We start from the raw sequence: 22,740 nt of genomic DNA on the forward strand, positions 1-22,740 counted from the left end.
GATCCCAGCTGCCACCGCCGCCGCCGCCGCCGCCCGCCCCCCGCCCCCCACTGGCAGCGCCGCCCCTCTGTGGCCGCCCGCGAAGCAAGGCTGCCAAGCCCGGGCTCCGCCTGCCCCCTTCCTCGCGGCTCTCCGCGTCCTCGCCGGGCGGGCGCGATGCAGCTGGGCCCAAGGCCCGCGGCGCTGGGGCTGCTGCTGCTGCTGTGCGCCGCGGTGGCTGGCGCCAGCAAGGCGGAGGAGCTGCATTACCCGCAGGGCGAGCACCGGGCAGACTACGACCGCGAGGCGCTGCTGGGCGTCCAGGTGAGGATGCCACGGGCTTTGTCCTGTGACAAAGCGGGGCGACCAGGCGAGGCCTTGGCTGGGGCGGCCTGACAATGGGGGCCGGGCGGGGCTCCGCTTGCGCTCCAGGGGACCCTGAGGCCTGTAAAGCTCGTGGAACTGTTGCTGCTCCAGAGCTAGATCCTTTCTATTCCTGGAACTAAGGACCGGATCACTTAAGGTGGGAGGGGGACGTATTGAAGAGGAAGTGTAGCTCATCCTGAAATCTTTGGGGGAAATGAGGCGTGTGGTAGCCCTATTTCCCCCCACCATTGCATCCCACTGAGTGTAGTGCATGATTCTCCTGTGTATGATTTCCCTTCCCAAAGGAAGACGTCGATGAGTATGTTAAACTTGGCCACGAAGAGCAGCAAAGACGACTGCAGTCGATCATAAAGAAAATTGATTCGGACTCAGATGGTTTTCTCACTGAAAGTAAGGACTGTCTTGCACCGCCAACAATGGAGAATGCCTTTTGTAGGAGATTAATGTACATTTAAAAACAGCGTTGTCTGTCGAATGTAGATTGCTAGTGTTTCAGCAAGCTAAAAGTACTGTGATATGGAAAACAGGCCTTATACCTAGAAGTTATTTAGGCTACTGAGTAAAATCAGTGCTTTCTCCAACGGTATGTAAACATCACTTACCCTAATAGGGTAAGTTTGCAAGTCATACCTTCAGACACTCTTCTTTCTCACATCACTTTTCTCATTGTCCATAGTGTGATTCATTTTAGAGACATTGCCCAAACCGTTCTTAAGACATCACATGACACAGTACTCCTATGGTATGTAGAATCTTAAGAATCTGCTTTTATTAGTTTATTATAGCAATAAGCAAATAGAAAACATCTTATTGCGTGTGAGTTATATTTATAGCAACATAAAAAAATATTAGTGCTGATGGAGGCTTAGAATCATCTGCCTCTCTTCAGAGAGATGGACTAAAGTACAGAGAGGAAAACCTTATTTTCAAGTGAATGGCAAACCCAGGAGTGGAATTCAGCTATCTTAGTCTTAATTCAGTTTTTAATGTCCTCAGTTCAAAACAAACAACAAAAGAGTGCTCTTAGGTAAGTTGTTAGGCAGAAATGGAACGTACAGACTTAAAAGAATGTTCTAAATAAATTGTTCACAATTGAAGCCATGTTTACTAACATACCTTGATTAATGTGTGATGACACCCAACTGTATTCAATCTCAACACTTGGAAGACAGGAGGAAGGGGATCTCTGAGTTTGAAGCCAGCCTGGTTCATGTAATGAGTTTTAGGCCAATCTGGCTGCATAGCAAGACCTTGTCCTCAAAAAAAAAAAAAAAAAAAAAAAAAAAGCACACAGTAAATATATATACTCACACATACATATTTTTGGTCAACTTATAAGTTAAAGGAACGCTTAAACCTTTTATAAATAATAAAACTTTTTCTAATACATAGATAAATAGCCATTCAAATACCTGTGCTTAAGAGATATATGGTAATTCCAACATTCTTGGACTCTGCACAGCTCTCCCCACCTCATTCTCCCCCCCCCCCCCCACACACACACACACACAGGATTTCTCTGTGTAGTTTTGGTGCCTCTCCTGGATCTTGCTGGCCTCAAACTCAGAGATCTGCCTGGCTTTGCCTCCCGAGTGCTGGGATTAAAGGTGTGCACCACACCGCCCAGCTCCACCTCCTTATTTTTATCAGTACTATTAGGCCAGTTTTCAGGTTTTTGCAAACACTGAAGTTACTTTTTCAAAAAAAGTTAAGAAATCTTCACTCAGATTGGGATTCTTGTGTTCTGGGAAATTCTCATAGGTGAACTCAGTCAGTGGATTCAAATGTCTTTTAAGCATTACGCCATGCAAGAAGCTAAACAGCAGTTTGTGGAATATGATAAGAACAGCGATGGTACTGTGACATGGGATGAATACAACATCCAGATGTACGACCGTGTGATTGACTTTGATGAGAACACTGCTCTGGATGACACGGAAGAGGAGTCTTTTAGGCAGGTGGGTCCAAGCTGTTCCTTTCGGTCACACCCTGTCTCTGTCCTGTTTGAACACAAACAGGCCTGAGGTCCTAGACAATTGCCTTGTTCACTGGGCAGCCTCCAGTTCCACTTCAATGGTTACTTTGATGGTTTCCTTTTAGCCAGATGTACGACTCTTAACTGGGCCTAAATTATCCCTGCATCTGTTTTCCTCTTCACTAATTTGTCCCCATTTCCAGAGTTGTTCCTTAAGTGCATTTTGGTGATTCTAATATGTATCTCAGTATTTTATTTTTAAAATAATTTAACAGTCAGCTTTATATCATATTTAGATATTTTATGGCATATCCCCATCCTTTAAAAGATTATATGAAATAAAAATGCAGTTGTAGCAAAAACCAGCATTCTCCATATCTTATTTATTTTTGTTGTGTATATTCCCATTTGGGCACTTGTGGAGGTGACCAGCCTTGGATGTCAGTCTCTACCTTGCATTTGGAGGGAGGCTCTCTTGTTCACTGCTGCATATCCCAGGGTAGCTGGCTCTTGAGCTTCTCAGGTTGCATTGTCTCCACCTCCATTGATTACAGACCACCATGTCCTGCTTTACGTGGGTCCTGGGTGTCTAAACCCAAGTCCTCACACTTTCATGGCGAGCTCTTTTCCCACTGAGCCATCTCCCCTTACATTTCCCATTGTAACATTTTTTTTAAAATGGCATTGGAGATTAAACCCCAGGGCTTTGTGCATGCTAGACCAGCGCTCCACTATGAGCTGCATCTCAGGCCTATTTCAGCCATTTTAAAGAGTTTTCAATAGTGTTCATTATATTCATCTTGTTGTTCAGCCAGTTGGTCAAGCTCTTTTCATTTTGCAAAACTGAATTCTGTACCCGTTGTACCCATTAAATATAAATTTGCCTATCTCCAGTACCTTATGTAAGCAGAATCATGTTTATCTTTTTTATGACTGCCTTATATACACTTAACATAATGTCCTCAAAGTTTATCCATGTTTTAGCATGTGCCAAAATTTTCTACCTAGAAAGGACATATTCTAAAAAGACCAAATATCTGCCAGGTAGTGGTTGTACACACTTTTAACCCCAGTACTCTGGAGGCAGAGGCAGTCAGATCTCTGAGTTTGAGGCCAGCCTGCTCTACAGAGTGAGTTCTAGGACAGCCAGGACTGCACAGTGAAACCATGTCTCCAAAAACAAAAATACACAAACAAAAAAGATCAAATATTCTAGTGTGTGTTTTGTATGTGCGCCATATTTTGTTTGTCTACTTGAAATTTTTTTTTTTTTTACTCTCTGGAATTTTCATACATTTATATAGTGTGCTTTGATCACGCCCACCTGTTGTTACCGTCTCCAGCTCCCTCTAGTGCCCACCTCTTCCAGTCTCTCCCAGCTTCATGTCCTCCTTGTTTTTCATTTGAATCTTGTAATGAGTGTGGTATACAAATCTCTTTTAGATCTTGCTTTTGAGTATCTTGGGTAATTTTCAGAAATGAGATTGCTGGATTGCCTCTGTTCCTGGTTTTTGAAGGTACTGCAGTGTAGTTTGACATAGTGCTACATTATTTATAATAACTCAGTTCTGAAGATCCAGTAGTTTTGCAGTCTATTGAGTGTTGAATTTTATTTTATTTTATTTTTGAGACAGGGTTTCTCTTGTACTTCTGGCTGTCCTGGAACTCTGTCTGTAGTCCAGCTGGCCTCGAACTCACAGAGATCCACCTGCCTCTGCCTCCTAAGTGCTGGGATTAAAGGTTTGTGCCACCACAGTCAACTGAGTTTTAATTTTTTTTAAGCAAATAAATAGTTTAAGCAGAAATGAGGAGAGCTATTTTTATTGATAACTTTTCAAGACTTCAAGGAAGTCTGTTAAACCAAAAGTATATCAATACAAATGACTATATGCTTGACAAATTAATATTTCAAAAGCATTTTAGAAGATTGTTTTAATATAGAAAAGAATAAAAATAAAAACATACTTTGTTGTAAATGATATGTCCCAAAACAAGTTAAGGTGCTTGGAAATAATTTGAGCCTTTTTGCCTTATCTGCATATGTACCTCTAATGGTCATTACTTACTGTTGTACATAGTATTTATTGTAGAAGTTCACGTGCACTGGCCACTAACTCTAGCTTCTTATTTTCCTGCTAATGATTATTCTCTTTTTGTTTTTTTTTTTTTTTGTTTTTTGAAGCAGTGTCATATTGTGTAGCTCTGGCTGGCCCAGAACTCTCCACGTAGACCACTCTTCCTCACATTCACAGAGCCTCTGCCTCTGAGTGCCAGGACTAAAGAAGTGTACCACCACTCCTGGCCTAATAATTACTCTTAAGCTGTCCATATGTTACCAGTGTTCAGGTTAAGAGTTCCAGCCTCTGAGCCAGTCTGCCTGGTTTCACATCCAGCTCTACCACTTAAAAGTTGCTAAACTAAACCTCCCTTCCCTCAATTTCCTCATCTCTAAAAATGGGGATTATCCATTGAGGATAATCATAGTGTGGGGAAACAGTACATAGTAGTTGGAACAATGAGGAGTTGATTTCCAGTTGAAAGACTATTGTAAAAGAAGCAGTACTTGGGAGGTAGAATCAAGAAGATCTCAAGTTTGAGGCTTGACTGTCTTGGGCCATTGAAATGGTTCAGTGGGTAATGGTGCTTGCTGCCAAGACTTAGGACCTGAGTTTAATCTCAAAGACGCACATTCCAAGACCCACATGGTAGATGAAGAGAACTGATTGTCACAAATTGTTCTCTGAGCTCCACATGTGTGCTGTAATACCACCACCACTTTCTAAAATAAATAAATAATGTTAAAAATGTAATAAAGAGTTGAGAGATGGCTTAGTTGTTAAGATCACTTGTTCTTCCAGAGTACCTAGGTTCAATTCCCAGCACCCACATGGTCACTCACAGCTCTCTGTATCTTCAGTCCCAGGGATCTGATGCCCTCTTCTGGCTTCTGTGGGTATCAAGCATGCACATGGTACATACACCCATACACATATTTTTTTTAATATAGTGGAAAAAAAGACCCTGTGTCATAAACAGAAGAAACATGTACAATTCACAGAAATTTATATTTAATAAAAGTGTATAGGCATTTGCTAACTACATCAGCTTTAGATTAGATAGGATTTAATTTGTAAGAGGAAGATAAACTTTGTTTCCCTTCTCCTTATTTGAATCTTTATTTTCCAGCAGCCTAAAGGGAGTATAGGTCAGTCTTTTCATCCTGGATACTGCTAAAGAGAACACAAATGATGATGAGGTTGAATAAGGGTTCTTGTAGCTGGAGTTTTCCTGCCTGGCCCACAGTCAGGACAAATCTCTCTCACCTGCCAGTCCCACAGCCGCTCCGACCCGACCAAGTAAACACAGAGACTTATATTGCTTACAAACTGTATGGCCGTGGCAGGCTTCTTGCTAGCTGTTCTTACAGCTTAAATTAATCCATTTCCATTAATCTATACCTTGCCACATGGCTCGTGGCTTACCGGCATCTTCACATGCTGTTTGTCATGGTGGCGGCTGGCAGTGTCTCTCTGATTCAGCCTTCCACTTCCCAGCTTTATTCTCCTCCTTGTCCCGCCTACACTTCCTGCCTAGCCAATGGCCAATCAGTGTTTTATTTATTGACTAATCAGCAACACATTTGCCATACAGAACATCCCACAGCAGGTTCTCCTAAGCACCATTAGAATTCTGGGACTTCTAAAAACCATGACATGCAAATACTGTATTTTAAAACTACTAGTTAGGTTATAATTTCCTGCCTGTTTCCTATTTTCATTTCTTCCCAACTTCTTTTTACCACTCCAAAGAATTACTATTCCACTAAAAAAGTATGTATCTGTGTGCCCAAGCACCTGCATACATGAACACACACAGAAAGTATATGTGTTTCTGTATTCTTAGGAATTTTATATAAGACATGATGTTGTTGACAATGAAGTCCTCATTTTGAAGAGGTAGATTGCTTATTTATAGAAAATACAAATAGTCCTTTTAAAAGGTGTCTTGTTCAAATGCCATACTCTCCTCAAGTCCTCATTACATATTATTGTAAGACTGTCTTTTAAGAATGAATTAAGGGCTGGGCGGTGGTGGCGCACGCCTTTAATCCCAGCACTCAGGAGGCAGAGCCAGGCGGATCTCTGTGAGTTCGAGGCCAGCCTGGACTACCAAGTGAGTCCCAGGAAAGGCGCAAAGCTACACAGAGAAACCCTGTCTCGAAAAACCAAAAAAAAAAAAAAAAAAAAAAAAAAAGAATGAATTAAGGGGCTGGAGATGACTCAGAAGTTAAGAGCTTTTACTGCTTTTTCAGAGAACCTGAGTTGGGGTTCCAGCATCTCCACAGCTTTGTAACTCCAGTTCCAGGGGATTGATTGGGTGACGACTTCTGGCCTCTGAGGGCTCCAGTACTAATGTGGTACACATACATTCACGTAAGCACATACACATATACACAGAAAAGTAAATATATGCTAATAAGTAGTTTCTTTAAGAATAAGTTAAATGGATCTTTATATCCTAATGGAAATTATATAGCCCCAAAATGAACACATACCAGTAGGAATCCTATTGGCTATTATTTGACCAAGAATAAGACAATCTTTTTGAAGTTCTAATAATACTTTTTTTTAGAATTTGATTATTTATAACCTCTAAAAAATTGGTGTGGAATATAAAAATAAACCCAGAGAGAGTGTGCATTAGTCTTCAAAATATAAAAAGTCTGGGCATGATGGTGTATGCCTTTAGTCCCAGCACTCATGAAGCAGAAGCAGGATTCCAGGCCAGCAAAGGCTACACAGTGAGACCCTGCCTCAAAAAATAAACTTTAAAGCCTGAGTCAATTTCAAAGTTACAAACTACATTTAGACAAGAATAAAGTTGTCATAAAAAGCAGATATCTGAAGAAAAAAATCTTTATATTGAAATCTAATAGAAAATTAAACTAAAATTTATTTGTACTTGAATCTTATTTTTGATAAGTTTCCATATAAAGATTATAGACAACAAAATAATTACCTTTTCACATTGTGAAATATCTGAAGAAGTTTTTCCAAATAGTGTGAAGAACACAAGATAAGCAGAGTAATTGAAGTTGGGGGAGCTGCTGCCGGGCAAAAGTTCAGTATTCTGACTTCTGCACTCAACTGCTGACTACATCATAAACAACGTTTATTTTTGTAAGATATCAGCATTGCTGCTGATTGTTAAGACCTAAACTTTATTCTAGGATTGTCGATTATATATTCCCTCATGTCAAATAATATTTATCAAGATTGCAGTTTTGTTTTTCACAAATTTCTGCATAAAAATAAATTATTAATATGGTTTTCTTTTTATCACTGTATCTTGTCTTTTAGTACAGTGGTTCTCAACCTTCCTAAAGCTGCGACCCTTTAATACAGTTCCTCATGCTGTGGTGACACCCAACCAAAAAATTGTTTGGTTGCTACTTAATAACTATAATTTTGCTACTGTTGTGAATTGTGCTGTAAATATCTGAATGCAGGATACCTGATTTGTGACTCCTGTGAAAGGGTCATTTGATCAAAGTAATTGCTACCCACAGGTTCAGAACCATTGCTCTAGTAGCCTATAAGAAATTTTTAAAAAGAAAATAAAAATGTTCAATTTTGTGCAACTTTCATTATTGTCTTTCAATTTACAATTAAAAATTATATATTGACTTCTTTAATATGAGACATTTTTTAAGAGACTTAAAGTTTTTTTATTTTATTTTTATTTATGAGCACAGGTGTTTTGCTTACATGTATGTCTGTGTACTATGCATGTCTGATGCCCTCGGAGGCCAGAAGAGGACATTGAATCCCCTGGGACTGGAGTTATAGAAGGTTGTGAGCTGTTCTGTGGGTGCTGGGACTCAAACCTCTGTTCTCTAGAAGAGCAGCCAGTGCTTTTAACCACTGAGCCATCTCTCCAGCTTCAAAAGACATAATCTTGCCATGTAGCCCAGGCTGCCCTCAAACTTGTGATCCTCCTGCCTCAACCTCCCAAGTGCTGGGATTACAAGTATGTGGCATCGTGCCCAGCAATCGGCACTGTTAGTTGCAGTCAAATGGCGGTGAACTCTGACATTCCTCCGAACGCTTTTCCTTCCCCTCCTTCCTGGTCCTCCCTCCCCACCTCTTCAGCTTGGTGAAAGAGGGCCTTTCTTTCCATAGGCAAATTTGGCCACAGTTAGCTCACTCTGCTAAAACATGGACTTTTTTTAAAGCTCCAGATCGAAGGGTTCTTTCATAAGGAACTCAAAACATTTGGTATTTTGAACAGTGATTTATTCAAAAAGACTTAGCTGACTCTACACAGAACCTCAAATTCTTGTTTTTCTACTTCTCTCCATGTTAAATCTGAGCATTAAATGTAAATTACTTGATCTAAAGTTGCAGCTATTTAGAAACAGTTTTTTTTCATGTTATAATTAAGAGAATGTGGCTGGCTTGTAGAGTCTAGATGTTTAAAAACCAAATTCTTTAGGGGAAGTGTGAGCTTTCCACTGGGGGTCAGTGAAATACCTACTGTTTTAAGTATGTGACTTCTGACTAAGCTATTCTGAAAAAACAATTAACAGTGGTAAAACGCATAAATTAAAAATTGCTAAAAATATTTGTGATTATGTTTAAACAATAATGTTTACTATATGCAAGTTTTTAGAATAAAAGGCTGTTCCCAAAAATATTCAAAATAGAAAGTGTGTGATGTTAGGAATGTCATACTGATGGCTTTCAAAGTCGTTGGTTAGAGAATTCTCCTTGAACATATATCAAAAGCATCCTTGTCCCTAATTGCTGAATCTTTTCTGTACTTGAACATACTTTAAAAAGAAAACAGAAGTTTGTTTTTTTGGTTTGGTTTGGTTTGGTTTGGTTTTTTCGAGATAGGGTTTCTCTGTGTAGTTTTGGTGCCTGTCTGGATCTCACTCTGTAGACCAGGCTGGCCTCGAACTCACAGAGATCTGCCTGGCTCTGCCTCTCTAGTGCTGGCATTAAAGGCATGCACCACTGCCGCCCGGCCAATGAGACCCTATTAAGCCTTTGGACTATTTATTTCTGAATATATGTAATTAGCAGAATGAAGAGCCTACTAAGAACAGGCTTCCATATATGCTATCAGTAGTCAGAGGAGAGGTTTCTCAAAATAAGGGACCATTTTTCTGAAACATATTTTTGTTTGTTTGAGTGGTTTTGTTTCTTGGTTTTTTGAAACAAGGTCTTTCTATGTAGCCAAGTCTAGCCTATATCTCATAGGCTGGCCTTGAACTCAGAGATTCGCCTGCCTTAGCCTCTTAAGTAATGTTAACATATTTTTGAAAAATTATTTAGAGGACCTGAAGCAATTTTAAAAGGCTCTACCAAGATATAGTTGGTTGTCCTAATTTTATTGTTTTGAAAGTATTCCAAAATTACTAGGCTGAATTAATGAGATGTAAGTATCTGTGGCTTTTATTAAATCGTGTAATCTCAATTACTCTGCCAACAATCTAGTAATTTATTGTTTGGGGTTTGGTTTAGCACAGGCTAGCCTCCATCCTGATCCTCCTGCCTCGGTGTCTGGAGTGCTGAGATTGCAAGTGTGTGCCACCACTTCACGGTTACCATTGGGGTTACCCAGTGGCAGCTGTCGTACAAGTTTCTTAGTAGACATTTTTGTCCCAGTTTTATAGAAGAAACCAAAGAGGTTGAGCACTTTGCCCTGAATGCCATAGTTAGTGTCTTGTACAACTAAGGTCTAGCTTTGTCTGACTATGGTGCTTCTGTGTGGATGTTTGTGATTAGCTCCACCTACTTTCAGAAGGCTATTATAAAGATAGATGAGATAATGTATGAAAATGTATATTAAATCTCACATTGTGTGCATTTTTCAAAGCTGATATGGTACCGAGATCTTTAAAATTGTTCTTTTTTTCCCCCCAAAGCTTCATTTAAAGGATAAGAAGCGATTTGAAAAAGCTAATCAGGATTCTGGTCCTGGTCTGAATCTTGAAGAATTTATTGCTTTTGAACACCCTGAAGAAGTTGAGTATATGACGGTAAGGAGCAAGTTTAACAGCATTATGAGTGACTAAAGCCTATTTGCTAAGTTATTAAAAATGGGTTGTGAAACAGGAATTTAGAGACGAGCAGATTCAAAACGTTCAGAAGTTCTCACGTGAGATTAGAAGTGGTAAGGGTTTCTGTGATGGCGAGATGGTTCTGGGAGGGAGAAAGTGGAGGATTTTGTTTTTAATCTGTGTATATGTGCAACAGTCTTCTCCGGCTACCTCTTCTGTCATAACCTATCAAGGCCTGTCTCGTCCCTTTCAGGGTTTTCAGACCTTTGTCTAGGCTTTCCATGTTCTTATCAGTACAACTCTCATGTAGTTCACAGCCTAACTTATGAGAACTTTTGGTCTGGAAAAATGGATCACATTTTGATTGATTTTCAGAGGATGGGATACTTTTTTGACTTTATACATAGTAAGTCTTCTCATTCCATGAGTACCTAAAAGAAGTACTGGGGTATTGTTTAGTAGCCCGCACAAGGCTGTTGGATTCTAGTTTAATTATTTGTACACTGGTTGAGCCCCTGTGTTTTTAGCAAGCTTCTTAAGAAGCCTTACTTCCCATCATATTAATAAGAAAACCTTTACTGACAACCCATGTATACTGAGATCTGTTGTATGGCATAACCTCCAGCTCTGTGGCTTTATTTCCTGGGTATTTTATGGAGGGAGGTGTAGCTCTTTGTTGAGTGGGTAATGGCCAGAATCTGCTGTCTTGAATAACAAGCAGGCGCATTTTTCTCCATAGCTCATGGCAAGGCGGTGCCATTAGTGCCACTTTTCTTGTCATTGTGAAGTTTCTAAGTTCTTACTTGGCACAAAGGACATGACCTAGTTTAAGACCAGTGCTAGGTGTGATTTAAATGCCAAAGCTAAGCTGGGCCACACTAATTGAGCTGTAGAAAAGCAGGCAGAGGATTTTGGACCTTGACTTTTAGAGAACAAGGAACAGTTGACTGAGGATGGGGTGGGCTAGTGAAAGCAATTAAATAATAGTCATTATGTAATAGGAGCCTGGCAAGGGAACAGAATAAATTCCATCAACATTTTGAAGACCTTGTAACAGCAATGTCAAGAATGTTGGTTTACAAAATAAGTGTTAAGAGACAGAAAGGACCCTGAAGTTTTCAGCTTATGTAAAAGTGACAAAAGCTATACCTTTGACACCGTTGGATGCGGTAGATGGAGCCCTCCTTGGTTGTCCTTTCTGTGCTGTGTTGGAGCTGATGGCAGCACGTGAGATGTGTGATCATAGTGTAGAGTATCACTGAGAGCGGCTTCTTTGACTCCTACTTACCTTGCTTGTTTTCGTATCGCCTTTTCCTCCTCTAAAGGGTATGTTGGGTATAGGAAAAGACAGGGATACAGGATCGGTTAACTGATTTTTACTGTAGATTCAAGTTAGAATTTAATTTGAAAGGTTTGCTCTATTTTTGTGATACTGGGAATTTAACATGGGATTTTGCATATGCTACATCCCCGGCCCTTATAAATTACGTAAACTTAGAAGTTATGCTGGGCGGTCGTGACGCATGCCTTTAATCCCAGCACTCAGGAGGCAGAGCCAGGCGGATATCTGTGAGTTCGAGGCCAGCCTGTGCTACCAAGTGTTCCAGGAAAGGTGCAAAGCTACACAGAGAAACTCTGCTCTAAAAACCAAAAAAAAAAAAAAAAAAAAAAACTTATAAGTTATGTGAACTCATTGTGTGGTGTGGGCAGGCCTTAAACTTTCAATTCCCCTACCTTAGACTCCCAAGTTGCTGGGATAGCCAGCCTGCTCCACCAGGCCTAGCCTTGAAATATTTTCATTCATATTGTTCTAAAAATTCTTTTAAAGTATGGCAACATAATTAAAATAAATCTATTGCCCAAGGATATTGCTTGAATGGTAGAATTATTTTGATCAATGATTCTTAACTTTTGTTAGATTACAAACTCCCTTCTCCTTTAAAAATGTGATTTAAAAATAAATAAATAAAAACTATAGCACTATCCCACAGAAGAAGTGTATATAGACACACTACCCTAAATAATGATTATAGTTTTATGAGATTCTCACATACTTTCTCTAAAACTAATCCTTGGGTCCCTAGTCTCTTCTATATGTAAAATGTGTACAGTTGGGTTTTTAAAAAAACAATGTGTCTTTCAGTGTTGCTTCATACAAATGTAGGTGAAGCCCTTGGATTTGTCCAGACTGGAAATTTGAGAAGATGTTTTCATTATAGTTCAGATACAAAGTCTGAATTGAGAGGCTTAGGGAGCAGCAGGTAGTAAAGTGAGAATCACAGGGTGAAGCCTGAGACTAGACAGGGTGATAATTCAAGAGTAAAGCAATGCCCTTGGGATGTGCACATCACAGAAGATGTAGGTAAAGGATCCAAGGTCAGAGAGTCAGAGGCTTGGGTGATTCCAGTGCTGAGAAGTGAGCTAAGGGAAAGAAACACTCTACATATGAGACAGATGGAGGACTGGTTGTTTGGTAAGAGCTTGAAATGAGTGAGGAACATTTAGATTGGTGGATGAATGTAGGTTTAGAAGTAGTAAGAGGACTGAGTTTGGAAGTCAAGAGCTGTAGTTAGTCTTGTTTGTTGGACTTTCTTTGGATCGCCAGCCCCCAAGTAATGACACAGAGACTTATTATTATTTATGAAAGCTTAGCCTTAGCTTAGGCTTGTTCCCAGCTAGCTCTTAAAACTTAAATTAACCCATTTATTTTTATCCATGTTCTACCACATGGCACATTACCTCCCCTCCATACTGTACATCCAACTCCCATGCCTCACTGGCTTAATCTCCATGCCTCAAATTCTTTCTGAGTTCCCCTCTCTCCCTGGAAGTCCTGCCTATCCTCTCCTGTCTAGCTGTTGGCCATTCAGCTCTTTATTAAGTTAATCAGAAGGTACCTTAGGCAGAGACACTGTTGCTGGAGAATTTCTCTCCAGCTCCCGCCACCAAGTCCCACCAGTCCCAGAGCCCACTTATAAAATAAACACACAGACTCTTACATTATTTAAACTGCTTGGCCATTAGCTCAGGCCTGTTATTGTCTAGCTCTTACTCTTATATTTAGCCCATTTCTATTAATCTTTACTTTGCCACATGGCTCATGGCTTACTGGTACCTTACATCTTCCTTGTCCTCATGGCGGCTGGCCGTCTCCCCCTCTCAGCCTTCTACTCCCAGAATTCTTTTCCTTGTCCCGCCTATACTTCCTGCCTAGCCAATGGCCAATCAGTGATTTATTTACTGACCAATCAGCAACACACTTGACATACAGACCATCCCACAGCACTTCCCCTTTTCTTTTCTTAAAAAGGAAGGTTTTAACTTTAACATAGTAAAATTACATATAACAAAACAATTATCAAGCAAGAATTACAGTTACAATATTAAAGAAGAGATCCTATCTATCTTATATTTGTAAGTTTAAGGTTTTATATCTAACTTATCTTTTATTATAACTAAGGAAAATTGTAAGTATCTAGTCTTTAACCACATCAAAGACCTCAGAAGGATATACTACTACCTGAGAAATGGAGAAGGATATAAGCAACTTTTAGGAATCTTGTAGGGTAGACAGAGACAGCTGGCAGCCTGGACAGTCATTCAAAGTTCTCTTGTAAAGTTGGGGCATCTGTCTTCAGCCCACAGGCCTAGAGTCTCTTATTCACTTTTCTCTGTGTCCTGTAGAATGTCTGGCAGTTTTCTCTGCAAAGCAGGAACCTGAAGGACCATTTTGTCAAGCAAAGTTCAGTGGTCACCTTTGTATGGGTCCTGCATGTCCAGTTGATCAAGCAGTCCAGGCAAGAACAGTTTCTTGCCCAAATGGCTATTTTTGTCAAGGTGAAGATAAACTCCATATGGAGTGTCTTCGATGCCCATCCTCCTCTCTGAAGTAAATCGGTGCTGTCAGGAGCAGACATGTCTCACTGTCCAAAAAGTCTAAACTTTTAAAACATTTTAAATGCCATATTCTGTAGGTCTTTGAAGTGTTTGAAGACTACCTATCTATCTGAAATATATCTATGTATACCTAGAAGACTTAACTAACATGGCTACAAATATTATCATAGATGACTAACTATTAATCTATTTTTTAATTATCCATTACAATTTTAAATGAGTTACACAAACATAATACCTCAAATAAGAATAGAAATATATATACAGTATAACAAAATTAAGTTTAAATTTGTATCAATAAACTAAAATCTATAGCAATGTAAAACATTTTAAACAAGTTGTTACTCTTTCAAAGTAGGTTCATTAATCTACCCTTTCATCCTATCATATCTAAACTATCCCCCTTTTTGTTTTAGAAAGAGATTGTATTTATAATCAACCTGATTTAAATAAAAATATTGTTTTTTCTCTGTCCCACACCAGAGGGCTCTTCTGATTTGGGACACAAGAATCTCTTAACCATTTTTTTTTTTTTTTGAGCAATATGTCTGGGTTTAGAGGGGGAGTGAGCCAATTCCATCTCTAAAGCCAGCTTGGTATATTTGGGAATTTGGGCATAGCTTCTCTTACTACTTCCTGCTGGAGGGGGGCGCTGTATCTTCTGGAGACAGAAAGAAAATTTTAGGATCATGGAGTAGTCCGTGAGGCTGTATATCTGAGCCAGTTGACTTGAAACCATTCTGGATGTTGAATCATCTGGGCCATGGTGTCATTGGAGACCTTTCAGGGGGTCTTGGCTGGTCAAACCTGATGTATCTTAATCTGGAACAAATCCATAGTCTCTGGCTTTCTGTGGAAACAAAAGCAGAGACTCTTTTCCAAAGCAACATATCCTTATATCCAAATTTTGAAGTCAAGGTACCTTTAAAATATACATTTTGGCATAACTCAACAGCTTTTACAATCAAATGTTTTTCTGCAGTTACGAATATCAAAGAGAACATAATCCAGATTCTCTGTGTGGTAGTCATCTTTACGTGGCTTATTTTTTTATATTAGCTTGAGCCTATTGCTTTAAACTGCAGCCTTCTAAGCCTGAAACGGCGCAGTGGCTGCTGGCTCCGCCCACTTCAGCTTCCCAACATGGTGGTGGTCCGCTTTTCACCAGCTCTGGGAGCCGTAACTCTCAGAAATAGTGGGTCTACACTTTTACCAAAGTAGCGTGTAGCCCAGAAACCTCTTTGTTTTGTACTAGCAAAGGCTAAATCCACCACACAGTTTAATGTGCTACTTGCAGAGGCCTCATTCCCACCATACTGCAGGTCCAGAGCGCACGCTAGGAACCCGCCAGTAGCTCAAACCGGCAGCTGCCGCTTATTTGAGAGAGACAATTAGGAAGCTGTTTTTAGGTCCGTTTTAGAATCTTTTTTCTCAGTTTTTAGGTGGAAACTCTTGCCACCACGTTGGACGCCATTTGTTGCTGGAGAATTTCTCTCCAGCTCCCGCCACCAAGTCCCACCAGTCCCAGAGCCCACTTATAAAATAAACACACAGACTCTTACATTATTTAAACTGCTTGGCCATTAGCTCAGGCCTGTTATTGTCTAGCTCTTACTCTTATATTTAGCCCATTTCTATTAATCTTTACTTTGCCACATGGCTCATGGCTTACTGGTACCTTACATCTTCCTTGTCCTCATGGCGGCTGGCCGTCTCCCCCTCTCAGCCTTCTACTCCCAGAATTCTTTTCCTTGTCCCGCCTATACTTCCTGCCTAGCCAATGGCCAATCAGTGATTTATTTACTGACCAATCAGCAACACACTTGACATACAGACCATCCCACAGCAAGACACATCTTCACAGCATACAGAAAGATTATCTCACAAAATTCCCCCCTTTTTGTCTAAATAAAAAGGAAAGGTTTTAACTCTAACCTAGTAAAACTATATACAGTAAGAACAATTATCAGATAAGAATTACATTCACAGTATCCAGTTTATTAATATTTGGCAAATTTGGGGAAAGTACTCTATTATCTATACTATCTTAATGAGTTCAAAGTTTTGTACCTAAGCTACTTTCCATCATAACTTGTATTACTAGCCTAAAAATATCCTTGTAGACTTTAAAACATTCTTTTTTAGATAAACAACTTAAGCTTTATGTCTCTCAACCTTTATAAACTTTACATCTCTTCTGTGAGTTTTTTTTTTTAATTTGGTAACAAAACTGTAAAACTAATTTAGTCTTCACCTCCATCAGAGACCTGAGAAGGATAAAATATTACCTGAGTAAACAAGAAGTGCAAAGCAAGCAACATCCAAAACTATAGAAATGACAGAGACAGCTGGCTGCCTGGACAGTCACTCAAGGTTCCTCTGCAATGTTGGGGCATCCATCTTTGGCCTACAGGCCTAGAATATCTGACAAGACTTTTCTGTAAAGCAGGAATTTTGAAGGCTGCCCTACCTTGTCTTGGCAGTTGCCTTCTTTTGTGTCCTGCTTGTCCGGTTTGGACAGCATACTGTCAGCAGTTGAGGCAAGGGTGGTTTCTTGTCCAGTAGCTAAGTTTGCCACATTGAAAATAATGGCCATCATCTTCTCTGAAGTAGATTGGTGCTGCCAGGAGCAGACATGTCTCACTGTCATGAAAAGCCTTATGTTATTAAAACATCTTAAATATCATATTTTGTAGATCATTCAAGTATTTGAAGATCACTTATCTAAAATATGTTGGACCTTGAAAACATACCTAACATGACTACAAATTTGATTGTTATAGATGACTAATTACTAACCTGCATTTCTTAATTATTCTAAACAGTTTGTAGTAATAGCTTTTAAGGACTAGAACTTTACATTACATTTTCAAATGAGCTTTATAGGTACAATACCTTAAATAAGAGTAGAAACATATATACAGTATAACATAATAAAAATGACCTTAAATTTATATCAATATACAAAAATCCATACCAATGTAAAATATTTGAGACTAGTAGTCTTTTAGTTTAAAAGTAGATTCAATACTTTATGCTATTATTCCTATATCCTATTATTATCCCATTATTCCTATATCCTCCCCTGTTTTTCAGAGAGAGATCCCTGAATCTAACCTCTTTGCTTAGTTTCCTCTCTTACCATGACCAGTAGCAACTTGCAACCAACTCCCCTAAACAATGACAAACATCTATAACCCACCGAGCAACCAAAAACAACTCCTCCACCTCTTGGAAATGGGGGTGTCAAGTTCTTCAAATTGCTTGCTGTTGCCTGGGGGTGACAGCATTTTTGGTAGACCCTGAGAAAATTGAAATAATGGTCAAGTCTTGGAAGAGCTAGCTGTATCCTTTTTTTTTTTTTGTCCAGTCTTGATGTGATGGGAAGGTGCAGGGCTAACTGAAGTCCTGGCTAGAGTAGTCTGTGAGGCTTCACCATCTCAGCTAGCTGCTTTGAAGTTGTTTTACATGTAGGTTTTTGAGGAAACAGCAACAGAGGCATTCTGAGAGGCTGGATCACCTGGGCTACTTGTCTTTGTTGATGTCTGGTCCTTTCGTTCTGAAAACACACTAACTTTTAAAGGTAACAGATGTATTAACACAAGTATGGCATATGCAGTATGCACAAATCACCTAAAGATGATTTTCTTTTTTAAATTTGAGCAGAAAAAAGGCATCTGTCAATTTTATAAGTCCATTTGGATATATATATATATATATATATCTTTTTCATTAAAGATTTTACTTTATTGTTTTTAAACTATTTTTTCTATGACTATTTATACCTATTTTCTTTTCTTTCTTTAGCACTTAAGCACGTTTTCAAGCATACTGTACCTGTGCAGGGTTTTTTTTGGTCAGGACCTGGCTTTTTGTATGTCTGTAGCCTTCTCTGACCACATGAGCCAAGCCTTAAAGGACCTAGCCATCCTCTGCATGGTTCTGCTTAGCACCTGGCACGCGTGGCTGGCTCTGTCCCCCTCAGATCCATCCAGCAGGCTATCCCGCTGGTTCTGGCCTGTAGCTGCTGTTTGCCCTTCCATGAGAGCTGAGCCTCATGCCTGCAGGTATCAGCAAGAAGCTGTATTTACCTGCCTCAGCTCTGGGGAATTGGTGGGCCTGCACTGCAGCAGGTGTTTCTACCAAGTGCTGAGTAGCATGCTGGCTGCATAGCAGGTCGTCTTAAAGGAGCCATACCTCTGTATGCCATGAGCACTGGGCCTGCTTGAGAGCATGGTTACTAGGAAGCTGTGTCTGCCTCCATGTTTGGAACTTTTTTTCAACTTTCTCAGGCTCTATGTGGATATACATGGCCCCGAATTGGGTGCCAAATGTAGTCTTATCAGACTTTTTTGGTCTGTTAGCCCCCAAATAATGACATGGAGACTTATTATTAATTATGAAAGCTTGGTCTTAGCTTAGGCCTGTTCCCAACTAGCTATTATAACTTTATAAGAACTCATTTATATTCATCTACATTCTGCCACATGACTTAACCTTTCCTCCATACTGTACATCTAACTCCCTCCCCCGTCTCTGTCTTAATTTCTCCATCCCTCAGATTCTTTCCAAGACCCCCTTTCTCCCCCAGAAGTCCCACCTATCTTCTCCTGCGTAGGTATTTAATAAAGAACATTCAGCTCTTTATTAAACCAATCAGAAGGTACCTTAGGCAGAGACTCATCTTTACAGTGTACAAAAAGATTATCCCACAGCTGTTTCCACCCTGGAGAAAGAACATCTGTGTGCTGAGGAGTATAAGGTCATGTTCTTTGAGAGCCCTTACTGGATTGCAGAGCAAATGGAGGGAAAAAGGAGTAGTCAGAGGTGGCATTCTTTTTCTTCCATACATTTTTAATAAAAATATATTACTTCCCCCTTCCATTTTCTTCCCAACTCCTTTCCCTCTAACTCTTTCCATGCTCCCCACAGTACTCAGATTGATAGCTTCTTTTTCTTTGATTGTTGTCACACATGTATGTATATGTGTGCCTAAGTATGTAAGTACAACCTGCGGAGTCTACTTTTGTTGCTTGCGTGTGTGCGGTCTCAGGGCTGACCGCTTTGTTGTATTGGAGAGTCAGTTAGGGCGCTCATCCCTGGAAAAGGCTAATTCTGTCTTCAGTAGTTATTAGTTTCCCTGTAGTTCTTTGTCTAGCAGTCCACGAGACTGAGAGAAGGCGGTCTTGAGAGGGAGGAGAATATACAGAAAGCAGGAAGCCTGTGTTTAGTGCCAAGGTTGTTTATGAAAGTGAAATAGAATTCTTCACACAGGAGAATAAAGATGTACAATTTAAAATCACTCAGTACTTGGGGGTTATTCTTACTTCTGAGTTCTAGAATTTACGAACATTTTCCTGCAGATATGAACGGCCAGAATGATTGCTTATGAAGAAGTTCTATAGTAGGATTGGTTAAGACGGTGGGATTGAAATGTTTGTGACAAATGGTTGTTTATTCTCTTTGAATGAATGTGTAACAGGAGTTCGTCATTCAAGAGGCTTTAGAAGAACATGACAAAAATGGTGATGGATTTGTTAGTTTGGAAGAATTTCTTGGCGATTACAGGCGAGACCCAAGTAAGTTGCCCGAGGGTAAGGCGGAAAGCATGGGGTTGGAATTCAGGAAAGTGGTTCTGTGTGACCAGAGGAACCACACAGGCTCTCACAGCTCCTGACATGACACTCTGCTCATTTTCATTTCCATGTATGTCTAAACACTTCCTTTTCCAGCGAATGTAATGCCATTGTCATTCAAAGGAGGAAGGGGGGTTGTCTTTAAACTCCTGTGCCACTGCGTGTAGATCTTGAGAAAGGACGTAAAATACTGCAAATAGTGTTAAAAAAGAAGAAGCTTAAAGAAGAAGAAGAAGAAGAAGAAGAAGAAGAAGAAGAAGAAGAAGAAGAAGAAGAAGAAGAAGTTGTTGTTGTTGTTTTAAAGTTGTTTTCCTGGTTTGTTCTTGCAAATGAGCCTTACATAAGGCATTGCTGTATACAAACATGTCAAACAGTCTTCTAGTCACGTGATGTATATAAAGCATTGCCCTGGCCTGGGCATGTGGCTGTTTACAAAGTGCTGCCTAGCATACAGGAGACCCCTGGCTTCTAGCCTTAGTACTGCACAAACCAGGTGTGGTAGCGCATCAAGTTCAAAGTCATCTTCAACTACATAGGGAGTTTGAGACTAGTTTGTGTAGACCCTGTCTCAAAACAATTTTTTAATTAAAAATAAATATTATCCACTTAAATTAGGAAAACTAGAAATCAGGGTAAGTGGCAACACAATAAAAGCATTAGTTTAGTAAATTTGCAACAGTTAAGGCTGAGTTCTTTTAGTTAATGTCTCACTTTTGGAAATCTTTACATATTTATCCTTATTTCAGATTTTTTCTGGTAAGTAGTTCTGTTTCATTGGGTTTCAAAATTTGTAGTAAACTTTAAATTCACTTCCTTTATTTTAGAGATACATCAAACTTCTTACTGGTTTCATGTGATACTCTTATATATTAGTGTTTTTGTTTTTGCTTTTTTATTAAGCTGCAAATGAAGATCCAGAATGGATACTTGTTGAGAAGGACAGATTTGTGAATGATTATGACAAGGATAATGATGGCCGGCTCGATCCCCAAGAGCTGTTATCATGGGTAGTGCCCAATAATCAGGGCATTGCACAAGAGGAAGTAAGTATTACAGAATTGCTGTTTTCCCCTTCCTAACACACACTTTGTATTACTGATAGGAAAGGAAGCTGGAAATCTCCATCAAAAGAAAAAAGAAATGGAATTACATAGGATGGATATATTGTGTTTTGAATTAAATGATGAAACTTTCGTATTGTCAGGGAGACAAGGAAGTTAAGATTGTATCATGTACTAATCTTAGGACACAGTCAATAGGATGACACCTTGTGTCATACTTAGAGGCTCAAGTGGATTATACCCTGTACTGACCCAGTGTGGCGCTGCAGAACCCAATATAGATTAAATAAGGGGATATGAGAGAAGCAGTAGACAGGCACAGTGGCATGTATAATAATTTAGAGACTTAGACATTAATGAGTTCTTGGTATATCTCAGTGGTTTTGACAAATCACACCCAAATGTGAACATTTTATTTTAAAGACTAATTCTGTACAACTTTTGGTTTGGTTTATTTTAAAGGCTGTTCATCTAATTGATGAGATGGATTTGAATGGTGACAAAAAGCTCTCTGAAGAAGAGATTCTGGAAAACCAAGACTTGTTTCTTACCAGCGAAGCCACGGATTATGGCAGACAGCTCCATGATGACTATTTCTATCATGATGAGCTTTAACTCCTAATTGTGCCCAAGTGCAGGATGGGTCCTTTTGTAGTTTGCTACCAGCTTTACTTTTATGATAAAATATTGATGTCGTATTTTACACTCTTAAGTCTTACCATATCAAATCTTAATGTAGATTATCATTTTTGGCCTTCTAGAAGAAAAACAAAACAAAACTCGGTATTTATTTCAAGATTTATTGAAGGAGTAAAACATAAGTATTGTGCCATATGACCACACAGTCTTTCCCAAGTACTCCATCTGTGTAGTGCTGTGTTGTGGGATGACTGAGTTTTGTTTCCATACTTGAAGAAATGGAGGATTTTAGACATGTCTAAACAATAGTATTTAAGTAGCATGTGATGAAGCGATCAGTTTTTGTTCTGTACTAAGTAGATTTACTTTTGAAACTGACAAAGGACAGTGTTTTTAGGTTTAGTGTTATATTTTAAAACCTTTAAAGGAACCTTCAGAAGGACTTAAACCTCACATAGATGTTGAGAAGTTCTACTTAATTTTAAAATGGTTTCTATAAAAGGTTTTGTGGTATGAAATAGAACTTTATATTTTTGCATATGTATAGATAGTAATTATATTTAATGTATAATTATAGCATTATGGTGAGTGGAAATTGACATTGTCCAGACTCTTCATTTTTGACTGATTAAAAATAAACTGTCCTATCTTTTTATATTTTTTTTCCAGATAAATCTTAAATTTAGCACGGGTTTCATTGTATTATACATTATTCATTCCTTTATTTAGGTAGTGAGTGTTCTCAAAACTGTTAATTATTCTAGTGCATATTCTTATTTTGCCTTTTTTAATAAAAGAATTATGTTATAATTAAATGTGCACCTGAGACATTTTCAATTACTCTTATATTGAGTGTGATTTTGCATTTTGATGCTAAAAAATCATGTTTTTGTTTTGTTTAAGATGTTAGGTATCAAGCCTAGAGCCTCTGGCATTCTAGACAAATTCTGCTACTGAGCTAAAAATTATGGAGATTGAGAGCCACTTATCCACACCCAGACAATTGGTTTTAATCCTATTCAGGAGTCAGCATACCTTTGTCAGGGTGGAGAAAAGTGGGTGAGGAACTAACTTTTTGGACTTGTGACTTACAGATCC

General features: G+C 39.2%; 1 protein-coding gene across 1 annotated transcript; it reads left to right on the forward strand.

Moving 5' to 3' along the window:
- The first annotated feature begins 88 nt into the window (after window positions 1–88).
- On the forward strand, window positions 89–22,457 carry Rcn2 (reticulocalbin 2). The gene is made up of 7 exons (XM_059267928.1): window positions 89–303; window positions 651–756; window positions 2,128–2,324; window positions 10,275–10,388; window positions 19,789–19,885; window positions 20,843–20,985; window positions 21,466–22,457. Exons 1-7 carry the CDS (start codon window positions 157–159, stop codon window positions 21,616–21,618), a joined length of 957 nt encoding a protein of 318 aa, XP_059123911.1. The 5' UTR covers window positions 89–156; the 3' UTR covers window positions 21,619–22,457.
- Window positions 22,458–22,740: the final 283 nt, after the last annotated feature.

The sequence above is a fragment of the Peromyscus eremicus genome, chromosome 7 (genome assembly GCF_949786415.1).
Source record: "Peromyscus eremicus chromosome 7, PerEre_H2_v1, whole genome shotgun sequence".
NCBI lineage: Eukaryota > Metazoa > Chordata > Mammalia > Rodentia > Cricetidae > Peromyscus > Peromyscus eremicus.

What these genes read in the sequence shown, in the direction of transcription:
- Rcn2 (XM_059267928.1), top strand. Translation starts at nt 157, where the DNA reads ATGCAGCTGGGCCCAAGGCCCGCGGCGCTGGGGCTGCTGCTGCTGCTG. An exon ending in CGATTACAGGCGAGACCCAA is followed by an intron (nt 19,886 to 20,842) that starts GTAAGTTGCCCG and finishes TTTTTTATTAAG; the next exon opens with CTGCAAATGAAGATCCAGAA. An exon ending in AGGGCATTGCACAAGAGGAA is followed by an intron (nt 20,986 to 21,465) that starts GTAAGTATTACA and finishes TTTATTTTAAAG; the next exon opens with GCTGTTCATCTAATTGATGA.